We start from the raw sequence: 25,042 nt of genomic DNA on the forward strand, positions 1-25,042 counted from the left end.
TGGTCCTTATACATACTCTAGTTCAATCACTGCATTGTCTGGATAGGTCAGAGAGAGTATATATATATATATATATATATATATATATATATATATATATATATATATATATATATATATATATATATATATATATATATATAAACAGTACAGACCAAAAGTTTGGACACACCTTCTCATTCAAAGAGTTTTCTTTATTTTCATGACTATGAAAATTGTAGATTCACACTGAAGGCATCAAAACTATGAATTAACACATGTGGAATTATATATGGAATTATATACATAACAAAAAAGTGTGAAACAACTGAAAAATGTCATATTTTAGGTTCTTCAAAGTAGCCACCTTTTGCTTTGATTACTGCTTTGCACACTCTTGGCATTCTTTTGATGAGCTTCAAGAGGTAGTCACCTGAAATGGTCTTTCAACAGTCTTGAAGAAGTTCCCCGAGAGATGCTTGGCACTTGTTGGCCCTTTTGCCTTCACTCTGCGGTCCAGCTCACCCCTAAACCATCTCGATTGGGTTCAGGTCCGGTGACTGTGGAGGCCAGGTCATCTGGCGCAGCTCCCCATCACTCTCCTTCTTGGTCAAATAGCCCTTGATGCCTTCAGTGTGACTCTACAATTTTCATTGTCATGAAAATAAAGAAAACTCTTTGAATGAGAAGGTGTGTCCAAACTTTTGGTCTGTACTGTATATATACACACACAAATTTTTTTTACCACATGTTGGCAACAACCCATATAATCCACACATACAAAGAAATCAAACCATAGATGTCCAAGAAATAAAGTTATGTGTAATATTGTAAAATGACACCAGGAAACAATATTGAACACTGTGTATTTAATACTTCGTACAAAAGCATTTTTTAGTAATGGCGGCTTCAAGACGCCTCCTGTATGGAGAAACTAGTGGTGAGGATGTCATAATTGCTGTACGTTAAATAAATTAGTTAAAATTAAGTACGATCTCGCAAACGGCGACAGGTTTTCATATGCATCGACATGCTGTATTTGTAGGAAAGCGATTTCCCACAGTTGCTACACGAATAGGGTTTTTCCCCTGTGTGAATGTGCTTGTGCTTGTTAAGAGTTCCTAGGCGCTTGAAGCCGTATCCGCATTCGGAGCACGTGTACGGCCGGTCATCCGAATGGCACATTAAATGCTTTTCGAGGCTGGCTCTGTCGTAGAAATGCTTCTTGCATATGGCGCATTGGAAAGGCCTCGCGCGTGGCTTCTTCGTGTGTACGTGCAAATGGGCTTGAAGAGAACACTTGTGTTTGTACCTCTTCCCACAGTAGTCGCAAACGTGCTGCTTGCACACGTGATCTGGAGACGCCTGGCTTTTGTCTTTGTGCGTGTTCATATGCTTTGCTAGCCAGTCACTGCGTCTGAAGCCCTTACCACAGAGCTTGCACACGTACGGCGTTTCTCCCGTGTGGATCCTCTTGTGAGTAATGAGCCTGGCCCTGTTTACATATTCGGCACCGCACAGATTACACATATACTTTTTCCTCGAGAGAAATCGTGTTTCCTGATTTGCCAGTTGTGTACTTTCGAGATCTGTAGAAGTCTGCACCTCTTTCTCAGCACCATGGTTCTTTTTGGTTCCAGGTAATCCCCTCCTAATCTTATAGCCCTGACTGCCCTTATGATCCTCCATGTGTAATTTAAGTTCGGCTCTGCAACTGTGTTCCGCACCACAGATTGTGCAGTCATGCATCGTATTAGATACTTCCTTTGTGTCTTTGATCGGATCAGCACCGCGATGATTAACATTCAAACCTGTGTCATTACGCCTGCGAACCAACTGATATTTCTGAGCTCGGCAAACACGTCCCACCCTTTCGGACTCCTCCAGATCACTCAGCAATAAAATGGAATGATGTTGTCTCTCGATTATGTTTAAAGACGCCCCTGTTCCTGCTGAGGTCTTCTCCCACTCGCCGTCACTTGGCTCCTTGTCGAAATCCATTATTCCAAACGTCATAAGGTTGTATAGTAGGCTGGGTTCTGTCCTCTTGGGCTCATTACTAGTCCATTAACACATTTTCTCACTTTCAAAAAAGATCAACCTGGAAGCAAAGAAATGAATAGACATGAAGAAATGGCAAAAATGTCATAGCCACAAACTCAATGCAACTCAAGCCAACACTGTTGTACCACTTTTTGAAGGGTCTCTAGTTCTTTTTTTTTTTTTTTGACAGAAATAGACCCAAAAAATAAGAATTATTAGATTACGACGCAATGGCGACGACCCCGGTATGTCTTAAAATATACTAAAGTTTTTTTCTGGACTCACAACTGGTTACCATATTTACATTTATATTACATTTATTCCCCAATAAGGAAAGGTTTAAGACACCAATGGGCACTGCATCAGAGACCTCTGCAAAAATGCATTTTTCCTTTGGACATGATACAAATCTTTTTTGGTGTCAGAAGTGGGGCCGGTCGTGTTCAAAACCTAAAGATGATGTGGATGTAAGATTATGAATGATAAAACAGTAAGTAAAGAGAAAAATAAGACCTACTTTTACTCTTCCATTGTTCCACATTGTCTTGCACCCAAGATTCAGATAATGGAGTAAAACAAGAATACTGTTGCTTCTGAATGTAGGGACCAGTTTATGGTCTTTAAAACAATCTAGAAAAAAAATAGAAATTAAGAAAACAGAAGAGACAGCGTTAAAACATCTTGAAATAACTATATGACTTTAAACTATATTTCTGAATAAATGGTACAAAGCCAGAAAAGTACAATAATCCGAAAGAATATTAGAAATACACTTTTCACTTACACGTGTTTCTGGATTGATTGAAGATTGAAGGGTTGCAGTTTTCGGGCTACGTGTTTCAACTTCCGATTTCTGACCGGAATGTTGGTTATTTCGCGCTCGCCAGCAAAGTTTCCCCACTCTTTTTTCCGAGAACACCAAATTTTTTTTTATAAAGGAAACATGTCCAAAATGAACGTCTCAAGCAGCCGCCATTGATTTATTCAAAAATACAAAAACCCCCTAACAAAACAAAACAAAAAGACCCGAGTCATGAAACAGGTTGCTAACTATGGAAAGCCATAGAGGTCAGAGATAGAAACCTGCATCAACACAATAACCAATAGGGAGAGGAGAGGAGAGAAGAAAGGAGAGGAGGGACAAAAGGTAGAGGAGAGAAGAAAAAAGGGAGATGAGAAAAGGTGTAGAAGGATAAAGTTAATCAAATATATATACATATATATTGCAGTGACCGAAAAATGCCAAACACATTAACAAATCCGAAAACAAATAAACAAATTGGAAAACATTAACAAATCCGAAAACAAAATAACAAATCCGAAAGCGAAACAACAAATCCGACAACACAACAATTCAGACAAACCGGAAAAGGTAGGTATAGTTTGTGAATGGAAACTTACCAATCATTGGACGAGACACCTGTCATTCAAGATATACAGGAAGTATGAAATCTTATAACTTTTTTTCATGTATATGTGTGAAGTTCTCAATTTTTTTTAAACAATTTTCTTTTATTTTGATTAGTGCACCTTTAAATATAAGAAAATAACAAGTAATCATTGGCAAGCAAAGAGAAACTGGTATGAATTCAAAGCTACTTTGAGGAAGGACATTCATATGCAGTGATGTTGGAGATGCTGCAGTATATCATCACATAAAGATTCGTTTTTACACCTTTACACAGACTGTTTCTTTAGACGCTTAATGGTCTGATGTCCATAACTGGTTAACATGTAACTGCTAACCCTAACCAGTTAATACTTGAAAGTGAAACCAACTTTCAACTTTCGTTTTTTTGCATTTTATAATGAGTTTTTTCTTTCACAAAAGCCCTTAAACTGATTAAAAAGAAAAATGCAATGAATCGTTTGTCCTTTATAGAAAAATATGATTTACAGAATAAACAATAGCCCTGTTTATTTTTATCTTTTTTTGATTAAATTTGATTATTTTTATAATTTTTTATTTATAATTTATTTTTATTATAAATGTTATTTATTTATCTATTTTTTTTCCTCTTTCCCCTAAATATATGTGTATATATTTGTAATTTAATGCACCTGTTCTGTGTATTGTAATGCAAATTGTACTTGTTATTGCCACGTTGTTTGTATTTGACTAATTGCTTAATAAAAAATGAATCAATAAATAAAAGACTGTTGTACTTCCTGAATATCTTGAATGACAGATTTGGATTTGTTGATTTGTTTTTGCTTTCGCTATTTTGTTTTCGGATTTGTTAGCGTTTCTAATTTGTTCATTTGTTCTCTGATTTGTTAATGTGTGTTGCACTAATCGGCCACCGTAATATATACAACATGTATATGTAACAACACTAATGTGCCATATGTGGTATATATGTATGAAATATTGTAGCTTGTTGGGTGTCTGTACCTAAACATTTTGGCACCACCATTGTATGTATTAGTGAGGACCCAAATTAGACACAGATGTTTTGGTAATCAATGTATGGATGGAGAAGTGGCATGTATTAAAATGCATTTGTGGTCCAAGCATATATAATGTGGAAATGAGACTGGAGAGTCGGTTGCTCTGCAGACCAGCTCCGGCTTTTGTTGATCGATAATAAAAGCCGTTATCTTCTGGAAGCAAAACCCGTCACTCTGAGTCGTTTCTACAACAAAGGCAGATTGAGCGAAGAGAGAGGAGAGTAAAGGAAAAGAATAGAGAAGAAAAAAAGGGAGAGGAGAGAAGGGAAAAGAGAAGAGAGAAGGAAAAGATGGAATATAAAGGCAAAGAAAGATGCATAGTAAAAGAAACTAATTAGAATCCAGGGTTGTGGTGTCAGAATGACTTTATAAAGCAGGAATAAAACAAGGCAGTTCCATGGAATGACCCAAAAACTCGGTCAATACACAATTTTTATATACTTTTTTCTGACATTTGTGTAACCGCCAATTTTTTATGTTTCCAATCATTCCTTCATCCGCCATTATTATCTTTGAATGCCTAGGACCTAGAACTTGTTATAGTACTTTTATTTGATTTCATTGTTAAGAACCTAGGCCCTAGGTTCTAAAAATAAAAGTGGCAGAGTGCATCCATCACTATTTTCTTTAAAAAGTAACGTGATTTACGTATAGCTGCTTCATGACCCGTTATCCGAGGAACCGTGTCGAATCTGTTCTTTTGACATATGTATTACTCTTAACAAAACACATGTTGTGCTCATTATTATTAAGTGTGTTGGTTCTTATTAAATAATTAATTATATTTCAAGCATAATAGAAGCACATAATAATGTAAAAAAGGTTAAAAGATAAAAAATAAAAAAAAAGCACCATAGATTACCTCCTCTGAGGCTTTTTAAGCCTTTTTGTAAAAACGACTCAGTCATGGGTTTTGCTTCCAGAAGATAACGGCTTTTATTATAAATCAACAAATGTGTCGAATCTTCTTCTTTTCTACTGTCTGAGTTTTCTCTTTTCATTTCCTCTAGGGCTCTGTTTTCCTTCTGTTAACCTTGAAAGAGTGCCTCACAACTGTTTCTCCTAACACACATTCCTAGGGTGTCTTTGGAATGTCTGTAGGATTTTACCATGTGAATACGGGGTATATGTAACATTCCTGTCTGGAATAACACATCTGTGGTTTTCTATGTCTTATTGCAAAATAAGGAATAGTTTGAGCTCAGGGTTTGTCCAGAGTATACATACTTATCCATTTCCTGCATTAAAACGATCAACGTAGGTATGCTGGCTGTGCACTTATAAAAGTTTTTTCCTGAATCTTCCGTATTATGTGTCATTTCTTCTTTCAGGCGATCATACACACTACCTATTTATACGAAAAATTCTCTCGCCATGTGCATATTTTCTTTTCTTCTAATTGCTATTATGGTTTTATTTAATCTTATAAGTTTTTCGGTCACTAAGCGTATATGAGGAACTAAGTGTGTGTGGGTGTGTGTAAGTGTTCAGGTGAATGATTAAATATGTATCATGGTGTTACAGCCAGGCACAGCTCATTCCCATCTCTCCGCAAAGCTCTATGATTTCACTTAAAAAAACAAACCGTTAAATCCAGCTGTCTCGTTTGGCTGCTAAATATGCGCTATTTCTAGACACCCTTCTTCCCTCGACTCCCTCATCCGACCCACGACTATGGCCACCTGATCTGCATTCCCCAGGTTTCTAAAGCTTCTACGCAAACAAACATATTTCTTCATGCTGCAAACACATTTTCAGGTGCCGACAATGACAGTCGTGACTACAGGCCCACCTCACCTATGAGTGAAAATCACACTTCACCTGATCGGCTTTGTAATCTCAGTCTGCCAAAAGCTCACGCACATTCCTCTCATTCTTTCAAGTATTAGGTCAAGTGCAAGCTGACTTCTAATAAATCCCAATATGTCCCAGCCCCTGCCTTCTTTTTTTCTTCCGAAAATCAATACAAGATCTAATTCTTGGGTTTAAAGGTGTGAAATTTGTATTGTATAATTTATTTTTTTAATTTATTGTTAGATTTTTAATGCCCAAACGAAACTTAATTCCTGGAGAGGTTTTCCATGCGATCTACGAAGCTCGTGGTGCCTTTATGATATCAGGGAAGAATCACACAGCACACAGGGTGGCTTATGTTCTTCTTCGGTTTATTGCAGGCAACAGAAGTGTATATATACACATTGGAAAGAAAGCCTAAAGCTGTTTCCTGTTTGGATAAGAGGATATACTAGCCGGAGATGTGTGAGCCCAGATGAAGACTTCCTGTTTACCTTACATACTAACATAGTAAATATTTTATAGACACTGAACAGACAAAGGAATGTGTGTGATCAGTGTAAAAACCATCTTAACATTAAAATCTATCTTATCATTTTTATCATTATCAATATGTACACATTGCACATATTGCCCTATATTGCACATATGGCAGATGATGAGAAGGTGGGGGGAGGGGGTGGATTAAGGTGGCGGTTCTGTCAGAACTCAGAACCTCTCTCTGAGCGAACACATCAGGAGTGCGTTCTCTGTTTTAGTCAATTCTCTATCTAACACACATAATAATAATCTAATTAAAAACAATTGACCTAAAAAACCAATGAAGGATCTTCACCCTTGGATGAGGAAAAGCAAACTTCTTTATTGCTGCTACATCACATTCCAATGAGCTCATAGAAGGTGGTCACTTAACCACAAGCGAGATGATCAAGCACACAGAATCTCCCCACGTTCTCATTTTTATACCATGATGCCACATAGAATCTCCATTGAATTCTGTGTTAGCAATTAATTATAATTTTTTTTATCTCTCATTATCTCCTGACACCTGGTTCCGCTTCAGTTCTGACACATCTGCAATGTGTATGTTTCTATTCTACTATTATTGAGTTAAACTAATATCCTCTTACATTGATTTTATGTTCATAGATGTTTAACTATTGTTCTACTTATTCATATTATTATTAACATTCACAGACTTGCTAACGTGTCTCTTCTCCGCTTCCGCCACCTTCACACGATAGTCTTACATCTTGTTATTGTGATGTTGACCTTCACTAACTTCTCTTGATCTGTTTTCCATTGAATTTCTTTTCACAAACCAGCTCTTTAGAGCATTCTTCTAAGACATTATCGCCAGTTTCAACTCTCCTCCCCAGCAACCGAGGTTGCATGATTCATTGAGGGTCTATCTGCCCCAACTGTTCCAAATTACCCCTTCCTGCCTCACACACATTGATAAAACTGCCAAGCAAGAAGGTCAGGAAAATCCTGAAAGTTCATTCACCAACATTACGATCGAATAGCTAGGTTCTTACAAATTAAAGAAAATGATGGTGGAAATATCAAATCCATCTTTATTTATTTTTTTTATGCAACGTAATTTATTCCTGGTCCAGGCCTTTGCCTGTTTATGACCCTCTAGCATGGAAACCACCTAAAATCCTGACTATTCATTCTTCTGACACGTTTCTGATTACTTTTGACAATCTTCAGTTAAGAGCAAAGTACATTGTGCTCAGATATGCTGATTCTAATCATTGTTAGAAGCACATAATAATAAGTAAAAAGATAAACAGGCACTTTGGAGTTTTACCACAAACAAAAATAGACCTCTTCTTATTGGAAACAAGTCAAGTTAAAGGTCAGGATTTATTAGAGGCAGAATTGGTCAAAGAATATATTGGGACTTAATCTTCTTCTTCATTAGGGGTCGCCACAGCGGATCATCCGTCTCCATACGCCCCTGTCCTCTACATCTGCCTCTTTCAAACCAACCACCTGCATGTCTTCCCTCACCACATCCATAAACCTCCTCCTTGGTCTTCCTCTTTTCCTCCTTCCTGGTGGCTCCATCCTCAGCATTCTCCTACTGATATACCCCATGTCCCTCCTCTGCACATGTCCAAACCATCTCAATCACACCTCCATCACCTTGTCTCCAAAACGTCCTACATATAAAAAGTACTCGTTAATTTAGTGAATATAAAGTCAGGTTATTATTATCATGCTTTTTATTATTATTATTATTATTATTATTATTATTATTATTATTATTATTATTATTATTATTACTACACTTCTCTGGATTGGAGGAGCGCAACAAGAAGAATATCAACAAGAAAAAAGAAAAAAGAATCATGTTGTGGATTATGTATGTATAACAAATTGTGCTTGTGACATTTAAGGTAATAAATGTTACTATTAGACTACAATATTATTATTATTATTATTTATCAATAACAGCGAAACGAAGTGGAACATTCACCAACCATTTTATTACTCTTAAATGAATATGGGACTTTTATTATGTTTTAGAACGTTTTTGACGCGTGCTTCACAGTACGGAAGTAAACTGTTGCGTCATTAGTGCGTTTCATTTCAACAGATGTTTAGAAGTAAAATCTGTATTTAAGCACAATGAATGATCGAGAGCTGGACCTTACTGGAGCCCAAAAGGAAACAAAATCCAAATATCCGGCTATCAACAAGAAATATGAATGTAAGTGCGGAAGAATTTAATGCCGAGCTTTGTGGATTGGAAACATTACAGGGTTGCCAGATTGGTCGTTTTAAATTGCACATGATTTTTGGAGAGTCTTCTGACAGATATATATATATATGACTTTATATATATATATATATATATATATATATATATATATATATATATATATATATATTGGATGGATTAGAATTACATCAGAATTACATGATAACAGCAGTGCGAAATTATAATTACTATGCCATCTAAACAAAAATAAATAAATAACTAGTACTCATCACTTATAAATCGGTTATACTTATATATCAGTACCAAATCCTGTCATCTACTTGCTTTTATAATTTTTTTCGCAATGTATTACTTAAAACACACAAGTGTTATCGTGTTAAATATTCCATTACAGTGCCGTGAACTTTGCACTTTTGTCAATGAGTTGTTATCTTTTGACACCGAGTCGACTCGTGGAGCCGATTCATTTAGCTAAACGACTCACACCTAACGAGCTGTAAGAAAGTGATTGAGCACAGACACAGCAGGCTGGGAAGCATTAATAACACGAATACTGGGATGCTGATAGTGTCTGTTATGAATGCACAGCTTTCCTTCTTTTTTATTTCTTCATTCATTCATTCATCCATTCATCCATCCATCCCTTCATCCCTTCATCCCATAATAAAATCCCAAGTAAAATTAGGTGTAGTTGCTCTTCTTTGGTTCTTCATTGGCCATCATGTTTCAAAGTGTCTCTTTTCGATAAAGAATTAAATAAATAAAATAATGCAAGAACTAAGCACCTTTTAGGAGCTAACGGCTCGTCTACCTGAATCACATTGAATGCACAGCGTGTGTACTACAAACCATGTGCATTTTTTCCCCCTTTTTCTCTCGCATTACTATTTCAAATGTAAACTGTATATACCATAAATCCTGTTCGTTTTCTTTCCAATTTTTCCTCTAACATTTCTATTAGGAATGTAGGCCATAAAACATGCATGCATTTTGTTAGTAATGTAAAACTATTTCAAATGCAAAAGTGTACATGGCATAAATCTTGTGCATTTTTTCCCCTTTTTTAATCTTAAATTACTATTTCGAATGCGAACGCGTATACCATAAATCCTGTGCATTTTTTTCCAGCATTTTTTCCTCTCACATTTCTATTTTGAATGCAATAGTGTTGACCAAAAAACATGCATTTATTATTATTTTTTTGTACTTTTTTTACTATATGCTATATATATATATATATACTATATGCTATTTATGCTATAAATCCTGTGTCTTTTTTTCCCTTTTTCCTCTCACGTTTCCTTGCGCATAAACAGTGCATTTATTTATATATTTATAATAATTAATATTATTTTTTATATTATATATTTTATGTTTTATATTATTATTATTTATTAATATATATATATATATATATATATATATATATATATATATATATATATATATATATATATATATATATATATATTTTTTTTTTTTTTTTTTTTTTTTTTTTTTTTTTTTTTTACCAATTTCAGAGCCAGAAAAATGTAGGTTTTTTTTTTTTTTTTTTTTTTTTTTAGATAAATATTTGGACCACTAACACACACCGTCTGATCTTCCAAAGTAGATAAAAAAATAAATAAATAAATAATAATTATAATAATAATAATAATAAAAATATATAATTAAAAAGTATTGGGGCTTGACCTGAAAAAAACATAAATAGCTTGTATCACTTAGACAGACTATTTTGGAATCTTAAGAATCCCTGAACTGTATAAATATCAATATAATTAAAGTAATAAGTAAATAAATATGTAATTTGTCTGACACAAAACCAATATATTGGCAAACATATAATAATGTTGAATCAAAGACAATGTAGATCCTCAGTAACATAGAATTGAGTGGAAGAAACCATTGTATGGGAAAAAAGAAAAAAACAGTGTTAAATAAGCTTCATCTGCTTCCAGCAATGAGGTAACTGTTATTGTTCACTAGAACAGGCGATGAGAGGATTTATTTTTCTTTTTCTGCAAATTGATGATGATGTCATAAAATAAGGATGCGTTTTGTGTAATATTGGGTCAGCTTTTGTTCTTTTTTGTGTAGTAATTCAACATTTTTTGTATTTGATTGTAGATCTGGATCATACCGCAGATGTCCAGTAAGTGAACATTTCCAAACCAGAAATGCGAAGCTTCAACAAAAAAATACGAAATTATAACACAATATGGTTCGATCAAGGTTTGGTCCGAAACTGCGTTTAGATTAGTCGTATTTTATTTGTAAACAAACCTGATTTCAATGTGAGGTTTTTTAATGTTAGTTGTTTTATAAATGAAAAGGAAATATAGTTTTACTAAAAGGTTGTAAAGATGGTAAACGTTCAGTAGTAACATTTGGCATCAAAACAGCTGCTACCAGTTTTCAGTTCTTTTGAGAGAAAAAAAAAGAATGTTAGAAAAAAGAAACCGACAATATGATACTCGAGATATGGCGAACCATCACAGTTTGTCAGGAGCCCTTTCAGGTTTTTTGTCATGTAAGCAAAATGTAAATGCAAATTGCACAACTTTATATGTTGTATATTTATCCATTTTCGGGTTACAATTCAATATCATGCATTAGTTTGGACAATAATTTGACCTATTATGTTATGAGGTGAGTTTTCTGAAGTGTGCTTAAAGTTATTATGGCATTTTATCAGACACTTTTATCCGAAGGTTGAATAACAATTTGTGTGTTTGTGTGTTTCAGGTTGCATTCTTGGGGGGATTCCTTGGAGGAGGCATTTGAACAGAGTGCCATGGCCATGTTTGGTTATATGACCGATACAGAGACAGTAGAACCTATCGATACGGTAGAAGTTGAATCAGAAGGTGTGTGTGTGTGTGTGTGTGTGTGTGTGTGTGTGTGTGTGTGTGTGTGTGTGTGTGTGTGTGTGTGTGTGTGTGTGAGGATACCTTGTGTTCTCCATAGCGAATATCAATATAAGTCAGAATCTTCAGAATCTGATGTCCCGCAAGCACTGAATCGGACACTGAAAACATGAAAATGCTGTTTTTTACATTCGATGTTTAAATATAACACAGTCGCTGAAAAGTGCAGCAGTGGCCATAAATCTTCCCTTCATCTCTACAAGAGACACACAAAAAATAAACGCTATTAAATAAGCACAGAATTAGTTAAAGATCTGTAATGTATAAAGACTGTTTTTGTTCTCAGCAGATAAGAAATAGAGGGAGGGGAAAATAGGAGAGGCTCCTGTGCATTAATGACGTTTTCATATTGAACTTATTCACCAGGTGTCGATTCCCCAGTGAAAGTACAGGAAAGTCGAGAAATCGGTCTTACAGCACGATGACTAGCGCAGTGTTATTCAGAAATACAGAGCGAAGGGAGTTTTGACCCGTTGTTGACTCAGGTTCTTCCCATTGGTAATACAGCATTGTTAAAAAGACAGTGTAGTCGCCTCTCCCTGAGACCTATTTCCTTTCTCTCTAGTGCCACCCATATGAATGATAAGTACAGCCACTCGTTAAAGGACAGTTTATTAAAATGCAGTCGCAGTGATGGATAAATTGGCAGTTTCCGTGAAATTCTCTCCCTCATACAAAGATTTCAAAGTGCATCAGTATTAAGTACTGAATTGGGTGCTGGATTTGAGTAATAAAGTGACCCACTTTTGTATTCGGAGACAAGCAGTGGGTCTAAGTGAAAACGTTTACCCTGGTGAGGCCTCGCTGAGGTATTCTGTGGCCTGAGCCCAAGCTTCTCTTTCATTGGTCAGACCAGCATGTGAAGCACTTCCTGTTTAATCTGCTTAAAAAAATTTTCTGTCTGTGTTCTCTAAGGTGAGGATATGGAATCCCTTCTCTTTCATTTCCTAGATGACTGGCTCTTCAAGTTCAGCGCTGACCTCTTTTTCATCCCTCGGGTATTTCACATTTAGAGTTATTGAGAATCTCAGTTTTACAGAAGGTATAGTCTCTGGAGAATCTCGAATGGTTTTGAATGTCAGATTATACAGTACACCAGTGTAAAGTAGATATTTTTTTTTGCTATTTCTTCCTGTATTTTATTCAGCATTGATCAAAGTTTTCTTCGAATCCGATGCACATTTCATTATTCATTTATTTTCATTTTGTATTTCATTACACATTATATAGGCAATAAGTAAATGACCTCAAAAGTCAAAATATCATTGTACAACGATTAATGTATATTGTGATCTAGAAATCAGCAATGTTCAATTTTCTAAAGTAATAAATCTTAATATGAGAGAAAGTATGCAGCCAAAATGGATGTCCTGTTGTCTGTAAAAGTAAGTCTGTAGCGCTTTTTTTCACAAAACCTTCACTCGCAACAGCAAAGACATCGTTTAAAATGTTTTTCTGAACGATCCTGATTGCGAATTTGTCATTTTGTTTCCTAGGAAGTGAAAGTGTTACACTTAGACCGGCTGCGCTTCAGAATTCGCTCTATCGGGTGAGTACACCAAAGGCATTTCATTACAGTGTACCAATGAATGGACGTATTATGTCTTCACCTTCTAAACACAATGAGGCCTGTGTCAGTGTTTTCAGTGTCGTAAAATGGGAAGTCAGATTGCTGGTCTGTGGGAGCGTCACTGTTTTTAAAATAGATGAATTCCTTTATATTCCAGCAAATTGGAGGGATATTAAAAAAAAATTCCATGAACCAGATTTTCAGTAAACGCTGGGACAGGAAATAACTCACAATTCAGCTTGGCAGAGTTTTACCAGTGGAACCTTCATTTAGGAACTTCCTGGAATTCCCCAAATCAGTGCAGGTAATGGTGGGATGAAATCCAGCCTTTCTGATATTTCCAAAAATGATCAGTTACATTTACCAATACTGCCATTATTGTGTGACAGGATCTTCAAATTTACAGCATTTCTTTAACACAAAGGGAAAAAAAGATCATATAATAAAGCTCTAGTAGTTTTAACCTGGTGTCAATCCGACTAAATAGATGAATTCTTCTTTCCTGTCAGAAAGAAATGCAGATTTAGAGGGATGAGAGCATTGGTAACTGCACACAAGTTTTCTAGATCTGTGATTTAACATTTTAAAGTCATTTATGCGTAGTAAAACTCCTATGGGAAGGGTTTCTACTTTTACTTCGGGTGATAACAAACCAACATCCTCTGAAAACTAACCCCAGCCCCAACACTCTATCGTCTTCCACTCATCATAAGTCAGTCTCAGTTTATTTTTAAAGCGAATCTGTTGAGCAAAGTTTTGTAAAATCACCCAAAACAAGATTCAGACAAACAGATGAAAGAAAAGAAAATCGAGACGTTATACGAAATCGTAATCTAAAACAAATATGTTTTTAAGACCTGACTGAAAATCATGGAAAAATTGAGAGGGGACTTGATGTGAAGTGGGGACTTGATGTGAAGTTGGAAACACATTGCAGAGCTCTACTTCTAGTAAATTCCAGTTCACTCCAGATGTAGTAACCTGAAAACACTCAGGCACCATTTTGTTTTTGAAATCCGTCTAGGAAAATGTTGAATGGAGATAAGATCTGAACGATTGGTAGGTACCAGACCTTGTAGGCTCTTATACACAAATAGAAGGCTTAAATTTAAATCTATATTAGACTAAAAGCCAGTGGGAGGAACCAAGCTTTGGAGTATATAAACTCTTCTAGTTCCAGTCAAGAACCTACAATCCAGCAGCGTTTTTGAAAAAGATGAAGCTAAGATACTTAAAACTTAAAGGGCCCCCAGGTACAGCACATTACGGTAATTAAACCTTGAGGAAATAAGTGCATGTTTCACCAAAAAAGTTGCAAATGTCTATAATATGGATAAAAGAAGCTATTATACCTAGCCTCTTCAAAACCCTCCTATGTGCAAGCTTCTGCTTCTGCTCTCTTTTACCTCTCAATATTACTCCAAAGGCATAAACAGTGCTAATTCACTTATTTTCACCCAACAACTCCACCCTCACTGTGGAAAAGATTTGTATTTTTTTAGATGTGGGAGTTAAATAGCTCACTGAAGGCAGGCCTTCATGGCAGTGGAAGGTTCTCCAGGGTCTACCAGTCACTTCTGGTTACCGCCTAGTCTGATGTTGGCACCATCTCCGTCTTCATTCGATTTTTCTCTCATTAAATGAGTTATTACAGTGCCGTTTGCACTGAAACAATCGCGTGCCACTGGGGTGTAAGGGTACACAACAATGGCAGGGGTATAAAAAAAAGAAACTAGAGTTAGCGCAGCGTCACTGTGGCTGCTCACGCCGTACTGGAAATAAGATTAGTTTTTCGCATGCATGAAACGCTAAAGAATCCATAGCGCTATTGTTAGCCGTTAACCAGGAAGTGGCTAGCGGCTAAATCTAGGACTATGGATTCTTTAGCATTTTATGTCCAGCTTCAAGAATTTCTATAAAAAGAGCTAAATCCTGACCTTGGCACATATTGAGGGAGTGAAGGAACGAATGAAGGAGGGAAGAAATAAGTGTGCTGAAATAATCAGAACAGTTAAGTAGAACGTATCTTAAGAAAATTACATATTAAATGTGAAAACACACACTTTTACACACACAATCTGTATTACCCAAATGGGATCTATCAAATGTAAACTATTTCATTTGAGTTTTTCATTTAATTAAATTTTATTTAATCAATTGATTTGGTGCCAATTTTTTTTCTCAATAGAATCAATAGAATAAAAGATTTATAGCATAGCGTTTTTATTAAATTGGTTTAAAAATGTACCGTTGATGTTCGCAAATGTTAATAACAAACCGCGGTAATTATAGATAACAATGCAAATATTATATTTTGTATTTATTTCCCCTGACCGTAACGAAACTGAACTGAACTCTGACTTTAATAACCAAGGTACATACCGAACCGTGAATTTTGTGTACTGTTAGACCCCTACAGCAGTGGTCCCCAACCCTCGGGCCGTGGTCTTACCTCCATCCACTACCTTCTTAAAGGGGCTCCCACCACTAACACATAATACATTCCCGCTAAATTCAAACCCCCAAGCAAACAAAATGAACAAAAAAACAACACAGTGGATTCACGTTTATTATTATATTTAAAAAAAAATTTATGGTCGTATCATTTTATTTTGTTGTATTTATCCACCACAACTTAAAGGCCCGTCCGTGAAAATATTGTCTGACAATAAAACGGTCAGTGGCGCAAAAAAGGTTGTCGACCGCTGCCATACAGTACGTGCCACCCAAAATAAAACATTTCACTTGAACGCCATTGCACCGGACTCCCACATATCATCTTTCACATGGTGAACCCAAGCCAAGAACTTAACATTTTTAGCCAAGGGAGGCAACTTGGACTGCCCTGACAGTCTTATTTTCTTGTTTAAATGGAAACTCTTACTTTAGCAGTCCGATAAAATTCAGTAGAACCCAGTGTTTTTCTCATGGGCGAGATTTTCTCAACAGGATTTATTATCTTCTTTGTTTTAACAGTACAGATGTTGTTGTTGTTTTTTTTTTGTTCTGATCGAAGTCATATAAACTGTTTCTGAATGGTGTAAATCCGCACCCGATATTATCTTAAACACCAAAAAGTGTTTAATGTTTAAATGTTTACATAGAAGGTTTGCATAGATCATTTTTGGTTGTGTATTTATTTGTTATTACTTAGCTACAAACCAAAGCGCTGAGCCGGGAGTCATATTGGGAAAAAACTTCCATAGCAACTGATATTTATACTGTATGGTTTTGTTGCCAGGCATGAACACGTTTTCTTACCATTTATGTCTCAGTGTTCAAATGTTTTGTCCTGCAGATGGGGTGAGGAATTCAACTTGGCAAAACACCCACAAGTAAGTCATATCAGGTCATACTGTAACTTTAGCTCAGACATTATATCAGTGGTCTAGAACATTAATCCAAACGCAAATACAGACCACACCATTTATCTAATCGACTAGTGATTGTTAAACAGTTAATTATAGTGGGAGGTTGTGGGGGATTTTTCTGTCTAATCATGTTCTTGAAAATAACTGCTCTCTTCCCAGGGCACAGAGGTAAAAGCTATAACCTACTCGGCTATGCAGATACACGATAAAGAGAAGCCAGAGATTTTTGTCATCATCGACATATGAGAAAGTGGTTTCTCTCTTATTACCTCGTGTGCGAATCTCACCGCAGAGGAAATGCTGGAAACTGAATTCAGACTGTAACTTTATGTTTTGACTGGTGAACGCAACAAAGCACTGAAGAGATGCTCTGTCATAATACAATTTCATTAAAGGCGGGTTTTCCTTTAAAAAATCTTTTACTGCTGTATAAATAAAAAAAAATGAAATATTATTTTCCTCGTATTTACAAAGGAATCCATTATAAAACAACAAGAGTTAAGGGAAGATATGTCCCAGCTACTATTTTCTTTTACATCAACTGCAACATATAAATCTATAAATTAAACTGTTTTTAATAAACTTATTTGATTGTAGTAATTTCTATGTCTTGACTGTTCCATTGGATTTATTTATTTATTTATTTTTTTGCCATTTATGTTGCATGTCTATAAATAGAAGATAAAAATGTCCAGACAGCACAAATTTGTCATTTGTACTAATTTGTACCCTTTGTACGTGCCATGGATTTATTGTCATGTCTATTTTAACAGACTAAATCATGTAACACTCGCTCTAATGACCTTTGCATTAGTGATCTTTTGCAGGAAAGTCCCTTCTACAGGACACAAAGACTTATTTGTTAGGTTGCCATGAATTCACATGAACATGGATGGAATTTTGGACGATGCTCTCACACACCAACACTGATCCAGATCCAGTGTACAGATCCAGAGACCTCAGAGATCTTGAAGTTTTCCAGTTACCACCCCTTGTGTTGTTTTTCTTTCCCCCTTTTCAATCCGCTGACCATGTATGTGGGGGGGAAAGTATGCCCTCTATTATTTTTAAATTATAATAAAAAATGAAATGGTAGTTACTCAATAACCTTTTCCACCTTGACTGGTTTTGAGTGTCCGAACTCCCTTTTTTTTTATGGAGTCTGGCTAAAATGTTGTAGTTATTTAAAACTCGCTGTTTGAAACAAACACATGCAAAAAAAAAAAATACAATTCACAAAATGACTGATAATATATTAGCTTTATTATCCAAAAAAAAAGAATTATTGTAAACATGTAGAAAAGTTATTTAATATGTCTATCAAGGATCAATCTATACAGATTAACACAACGGTTCAGCAGCAAAGACAAATTGATTGAATCTGAAAACACAAATCTCAGGAAAACAAATAGTCATCTCGTGAAGCCTGAATTACGATTTAACCGGTTTTACTTTCTCCACTATCCCTAAATCCATCAATGTGATTTTTCAAAACTTTAATGAACTGCACAGAACATCCATGCTGGGAAATAATTAATGCAATCATTGTCGGAGGTAAGCGCTGGGGTAAGAGGTAGGAGGCTAACAATGCAATGGCTAACTAGCTTGTTTAATCGTTTACATTTGTCTAAAGGCTTCTCGGATATGACTTGAGAGTAGACGTGAAAACCTGTGACTGAAACTCCAACAAACATGCTAAAAAGTAAAAATGCATCTTCCCCCTTTAACATCCGAGGGGTTGAGTCAGGTCATTTCAAAGCAACATTGATTTTGTACAGCTGAATTATATTAGTTATATTAGTTATTACTGTACATGACTTCATTTCTATACACACACACACACACAATCGCCACACAAATTTCTGTAATGGCGATTTTTTTTTTAGGCAAAATTATGGCCAATCTAAATCACTGATGGAGTAAACTTGCTAGCACAACCACTGGCACAGGTTTCATTTCACAAGGAAAACGGCAGAGCTTGAAACTTAAGTTACAATATGTGTTTGTGTACAATTAAATGTCTTCAAACTGTTTTTTTCCAGACCAACCCAGGTTTTCTTTACAAACGTAGCATGTGCCGTGATTTAAAAAAAAGGGGATATTTGGGTGGGGGGAATCTAAGCTAGCCAAATCTTGATGATATTACAGCTGACCTCATTCGTTTTTAAATCGGCCTCCTTGATTTATTACCTTTAACTGTTTAATTACTCAAAAATCATCAAACTGTGGATGAGACCTTATGTGAACACATGAAAGAAAGAAAAAATGTCACTGTAAGAACAAGATTTAACCACAAGTACAGTCTCAAATTGGCTGAAAACTACTACTGAAATCTGAGGCCATTTTGGGAAAGTATTTATCTTTGAGGCACAAACACTTTTTGTGGCCTTCAGACAGCTGTTATCATCTTCATTGTAAAGACAGGGTGAATTCTAAACAATAAGTACCAGTTGTTACTTGTGATAAGATGTGCCATGGACTCTGGGAAAGTATTTGAAAGGAATTCAGGAAAATGAATAAATAAATAAAAAACTAAATCATGGATGCTATGCTGCAAAGGCTCAGGCGATGTTGCCAGAGAAGGCACATTTAAATGATTTCAAGTGCCAAATTAAAGGTTGCTTTGAAACGTCTTGTTCTTCAAACGACACACTCTACAAACTAGACAAAAAAATATGCATTAAAGAGAAGTCATGACATGGGTTCCAGTCAAATATTGCATTTATCAATGTTTAGTATTACGTTGCACTCGGATACTTGCCTCTGCATGGCTTATTTCTGTCTTTTCAACATGCGAATATATATATAGGCAATCCCTGCTGCCACGACGAAGATTACCAAACAGACTACAAGCACAAGTACAATAATTCCCTTATGACAGGAAGGCTGAGCACCTAGAAAAAAGAGAAGGGCTGATTTGAGTTACCGCATAACACACTTTTTTTTGGTATATTTTAATGTAGCACATTATTAACTACACTACCCTAAGTGTAGCTTTGCCTTAAAACCATGACATACTTTAATATTAGGATTAGAATCCTCTGGTATTCACTTCTGTTTGAACAGCCATTAACAGTTGTTCGCCCACCCTCATCTCATTTCCTTTGTCATAAAACTAATTTCAAGGAAAGAGGAGGATTGAAAGAAATAGCTGATGTCTCCTTCAACCAGATTTACCCTCAGACCATTGGAACCAATCAGAAAGGACTGACAGCTTTGTAGGTCTGTTCACATTCACATTCCTATTATTACTCAATCCAGATCCTAGTTTTTAAAGGCCAATTTGAAGCAAAATATGAACCATGTTCATGAAGTGAGCCATAAGTGCGAGCACAGAGCAGATGCTCTGATCCATCAAATCAAATTCCTTAATGGTGACTGACTGAAATTATGTAACAGGAAGTCCATCTGATTATAAACACTAAAAAACAAGACAGTCCCATCTGAAAACTTGTGGCTCTGTTGAAAAGTGTGCACCTCTCATTACTGGAGTAATTTTTCTGCTTCTTTTTCCTGTTATTGTCCTTAATACTAGATACACTGGGGACATTAGTGGCTTAGCAGGTCACTGAGGGTTTCAGGTTTATCAAAAGGAAAATCCCTGACAAAGCCAAATAGACAAATCCCTGCTATTATTCCTCCTCTGGCAGCAAGTGGTGGGAGGTAGATTTTTCTTAGGGCCAGTTGATTCTGATTAGTCAGAGAAATGGTCAGAGGGGGTTTATTTTTCTACCATGACAGCAGCCTACTTGGTGAGTTGCTTACCGGAGATGATGACGGGCCTCTGCAGGTGTTGGTGCAGCAGCTGGTTTTTGAGAATAAATGTGAAGTTCAGTGGATTGTTTGGTGCCATGAAACTGCTTTTGATGTAGTAAAGTCCCATTCCTTCATCTGATTGCATAGATGTCATCGTTTGTTCGCTGAGGTCCTCGCCATGTTCTCCTTTCCACATCACCTCGGCAGCAGGGAATCCTTCCGTCTCATACTGCACTGAAATGTCAGAGGAGTCTACACTGATGGTTAACCTCGGTTCTGTGTAGAAAGCTGCAATAATAGACAGCACAAGTTGTAATTGTTTTGTTGTTGTTTTTATGGTGGGTATACAGTATATCTGTGGGAGACTGGGAAAATCTTTCAGGTGCCTCTAAAGTCTGGAAAACAGCTTATTTGTGAAAATTATCTAATAATATGGCAGTAGTGAAATGCATAAAATAATGCAGATACAGGGAATCAAACATCAGAAAGGGCAAAGTGTGCTGGCCAGGAGGCAATAGTCAGTCTTTCACGAGCTGCTGATCATCTGGAATGTTCATAGTCAACATAATAGTGCAAAAGGTAGCTTGTAGAGAGAGTGTCAGAGGAGAGTGCGAAAATGGATTGAGAAGGCTGCAGTAAGCACTCTTTACAACCATGCTGAACAGAATGACAACCAACTGAACCATGAGGCAGGCTAAAGAAGAAGAAAACCACACTGAATTGCACTCCTGTCGGCCAAGAACAGGGATTTGTAGATACATCAGACACAGACTCAAAATTGATCAGATGAAGATCAGAGCAATAATCACTTGGTGAGTCTGTGCCCACTGCACTCGGATTCCAAAAATGTGAGAACTTCTATAGTCAGTGGTGGACAAAGTTCTCACACCATTTACTGAAGTAAAAGTGAATGTACAGTAGGTAAAATATTACTTTAAACTTACACTTGAATAAAAGTACAAAAGTATTTGCAGTCAAAAGTATCCAATTTTGTCACAAGACTCTTTGTTTAATCAACTCAGTTTATGCGAAAAGACTTTGTTACTGTTAGTAGAATGATATTAATGAGTCAAACATTGATTGACATCTATTAAAATTATCATGAGCCAAAATCTTTTCAACTACTTGAAAAATAAGGCTGCGTGTGTTGTGGCGAGTTCAAGTCTGGATTTTCTTCCATCAGTTAATCCTCCCAAAATGTTCTGCTTGCTGTCGAACTGATGCTGAACAGCATTTTGGTAATAAGTATGTAGATACACCGAGCGGCAATCAAAACAAGTTCAAAACAGATTGTGCGCTCGACCCTGATTGGTGGCTTGCTGCGTGCTTGACCGGTTGTTTTTATCCGCTCATAAATAAAAAAAAGGAATGACTGATTCAGCAAAAATGTAGTTGAAATGTAGGGAAATAAAATAAAAGTCTCTGCAAATGAAAATACTTCAAGTACAGATAAACAAAAAAACTGAATTTGAGAAAGATTTTTATTTTAAACATAAATAAGCCGCACCTGTGTATAAGCCGTCTACACTGAAACTAATGAACTTTACACAGGCTTTAATGAAAGACAGTGTCTGTTACACTGTGTAACGGGTAAAATATATTGCGCTTTCTTTAGGAGCACAGCGCTATTTTGGGAATAGCCTGCCGCCGCATTTTTCCGCTGCTACTGCGTGTGTGCAAGACTGAGGATTATGTCCTTGTTATTTTCTGATGCTCATTTCTAAGTTTCTTTGACTAAACTGTAACGTAATTGTTGCCAAGAAAAATAAAAAAGCACGAGTTTCGGAAACCTGTCTGTGCTTATATGATTTCTGTTGCAACTGGAGTTAGCGAGCTCTCCCTTCACCCAGACTCAACGCGCTACAATGGCTCGTAACTAAACAGTAGCCTACCTTTTCGTTTCCGTTCGAACATTTTATTGGTCTAATGTTATGGGGTTCAGTTTTTTGCCTTGAAGTTTGTGAAACCGGGAAAAACCCAGGAAAAATTCATAAATAAGCCGATTCGTTGTTTAAGCCGCAGGGTTCAAAACGTGGGAAAAAAGTAGCGGCTTATAGTCCGAAAAATACGGTAAGTACAGTAACAAATTACATTTACTTCGTTAATATCGGACCATGTAAAAGGTTTTCCCAGACCACTATATAAAGGTATGCACCGTGCAATCATTAAAACTCTTGAACACATTCGGTTACAAAAAGCCTCCGCTTACCTCCGTAGTCTAGCTGTAACTCTGCTTTGTCAGTCCCTTGATTGGTGCTCACAATGCAGAGATAGCGTCCGGCGTCCTGCACTCCCACATTCTCGATCTTGACTGAAGCATTTCCTTTGTTTAGCTGGTTCCTGAAGAGTGATGTTCGGTTCTGGTATGCAGAGTCTTGAGTATTCAGTTGGTTCTGTTCATAATAGAAGCTATGAACCACACGGTTATCCTTTTTTCGTTGCCAGGTCAAAACCAAGCTGGAAATGTCCGGATTTTGTCCAAAGTCAGGAGAGAATTCACATCCAAGAATCACAGAGTGTCCCCTGGCTGCGGTCAAACGACTTTGTGGTACCGTCACATTTAATGGGTCTAAGAAAATAGATGGTTTTTGGAAAGTATTGGTGCAGTCAAAGGGAACGGACCTCTCATTGTAAACATAAAGAGTTAACAGTGAACGGAATAAAATGTTATTCAGGTCAAACCAAGAGATTAATGATGTTAGAAGAAAGATTGCAAAGAATAATATAAAGAAGTTTAGGGTTTAGTGTAGAACGCATTAAGTGAAACTTAAAATCTCAGTCAGCTTTAACTCATCAAGACCCTGTTAAAGACCCCTATTCTTCACAACTGTTGAAGAAATGCAGATGAAAGCACAAAGCACCTGCCTTATATCTATACATATTCTTTCATAACCACACTATTCAGGTCAGTGGGTAGAGACACAATGCTAATCATTGCATAATACATTCATTTGTTCCTAAATGGGTTTTCACTGAAAAGAAATGCTACACAGAACAAATTAAACAAAGGGATTCTGTGCTGGTTGAGAAAAACATTCTGTGAGCCTATTTAAACTATTAAAGCTGAACTAAAATCTTATAAACCAAATCTTACATCTATACATGAAATTCTTTGCGCTGAAACGACATCACGTTCAACAAATGCTGTTGCATTTAAGATTCCTTTGAATCACATTTCATTGTTTGGTATGATCCAGTTTCTTTTCTTTGTTTTTTTTTTTTTTTTACATTAACGAATACCATTCAGGCTTCTTTTATTCCCTTTTTCATGAACAAACTCATGAACAAGTCATGAGACAGAAAGTAAACAGGTCTCCATACACCTGGATATTATAACTTATAACCAACAAGAACTTCAATTACAATGCAGTTGAACTCATTTTGCAGTCAATGTGCTATTTAGTATTATATAAAGGAAAAAAAAAACTATTTAAAGAATGTTTGTAGGGAATAATATCACAAATTATTTTTTATTCAAGAAATTTAGATGGTGGAACAGTTTTCTAATTGCAGGTTACTATATAATATATAAGAAATAATAATAATAATAATTATACTAATAATACTTTACTTGATTTGGTCTACTCTAGAATAACTAACTCATTGCATTGCAGGAGTGGAAGAAGAGAAAATAGCAACACACACACACACACACTCTTTCTTTCTCTCACACAACAGCAAAATGCATTAACGTTCCCTACCTGCGTATGAACATTGGATGATGATTACACTGAGGAAGATGAGGAAGGTGCTGTGCACCACTCTGTGATATCCAACTGCGTGCATTGCTGGTGTTTTTTTCCTCCACCGTCTCCACGCGCAGACAGAAATAGAGTGTTGCTGTTCCGACATCCCACCGGAGCTCTGGCTGAATATAAATACTCCTTCTTCACCCTATTAACCCCTTTGTGAACTCCCTCCTCCTGAACTCAGAAATACTTCTCGACTTTGACCTACAAAAAACGAAAGCCGTTTGACACTAAGTCACACTGATAATTGGCACGAGCCCACGCGCGACCGCGTGAGTCAGTCGCTGCGTGCCAACTGCTGCAATCCATTCAGTCACACACATGCCTCTTTTTACACCAGACTTCTACTGTCTTGTGTTTAGGCTTTTGCATGAGTCAGTGAAGGATAACCCATGTAGAAGCTTCTACTATAATTACTATACTGCGGTTTATTCCAAGCTATAATTAATGCCCACTTGGATAGGGGGCGGTAGTTTAGTGGTTAAGGCGTCTTCCTGGATCTTCTTTTGCAACGGCATTTCGTGAAATAGTCACGAAATGTAATCTATATTGCCAAACATTTGTGGACACCTGGTCATAAGTATGGTATGTGCTTTTTTAAGCATTGCATTCAACAGTTGGTTCCAATTGCTCTTATAATTCCCTTCGTTCTTCTTGAAAGCTGTTCC

At 36.4% G+C, this 25,042-nt stretch overlaps 3 protein-coding genes across 4 annotated transcripts; 1 reads left to right on the plus strand and 2 right to left on the minus strand.

The window, feature by feature from the left end:
* Positions 1-831: 831 nt before the first annotated feature.
* Positions 832-3,611, minus strand: LOC310725059 (uncharacterized protein). Of its 2 annotated transcripts, XM_083539663.1 has the most exons (3): positions 2,807-3,611; positions 2,540-2,652; positions 832-2,080 (listed from the first exon to the last, which is right to left on the minus strand). In XM_083539663.1, the coding sequence occupies exon 3, from the start codon at positions 1,993-1,995 to the stop codon at positions 964-966; it is 1,032 nt and encodes a 343-aa protein (XP_083395789.1). In that variant the 5' UTR covers positions 1,996-2,080; positions 2,540-2,652; positions 2,807-3,611; the 3' UTR covers positions 832-963. The 2 variants fall into 2 exon arrangements, with proteins under 2 accessions (XP_083395789.1, XP_083395790.1); XM_083539664.1 differs by lacking the exon at positions 2,540-2,652.
* Positions 3,612-8,808: 5,197 nt separating this feature from the next.
* Positions 8,809-17,469, plus strand: zbtb8os (zinc finger and BTB domain containing 8 opposite strand). The gene is made up of 7 exons (XM_083539529.1): positions 8,809-8,989; positions 11,129-11,153; positions 11,747-11,868; positions 12,844-12,926; positions 13,425-13,477; positions 16,797-16,833; positions 17,029-17,469. The coding sequence occupies exons 1-7, from the start codon at positions 8,908-8,910 to the stop codon at positions 17,113-17,115; spliced, it is 489 nt and encodes a 162-aa protein (XP_083395655.1). The 5' UTR covers positions 8,809-8,907; the 3' UTR covers positions 17,116-17,469.
* A 641-nt stretch (positions 17,470-18,110) lies between these two features.
* On the minus strand, positions 18,111-24,694 carry LOC310725510 (CD276 antigen). Its single transcript, XM_083540523.1, has 5 exons — positions 24,327-24,694; positions 22,835-23,194; positions 20,635-20,913; positions 19,631-19,763; positions 18,111-19,530 (listed from the first exon to the last, which is right to left on the minus strand). The coding sequence occupies exons 1-4, from the start codon at positions 24,475-24,477 to the stop codon at positions 19,642-19,644; spliced, it is 912 nt and encodes a 303-aa protein (XP_083396649.1). The 5' UTR covers positions 24,478-24,694; the 3' UTR covers positions 18,111-19,530; positions 19,631-19,641.
* Between the last annotated feature and the right edge of the window lie 348 nt (positions 24,695-25,042).

The sequence above is a fragment of the Silurus aristotelis genome, assembly GCF_946808225.1.
Source record: "Silurus aristotelis genome assembly, chromosome: 4".
Classification (NCBI taxonomy): Eukaryota; Metazoa; Chordata; class Actinopteri; order Siluriformes; family Siluridae; genus Silurus; species Silurus aristotelis.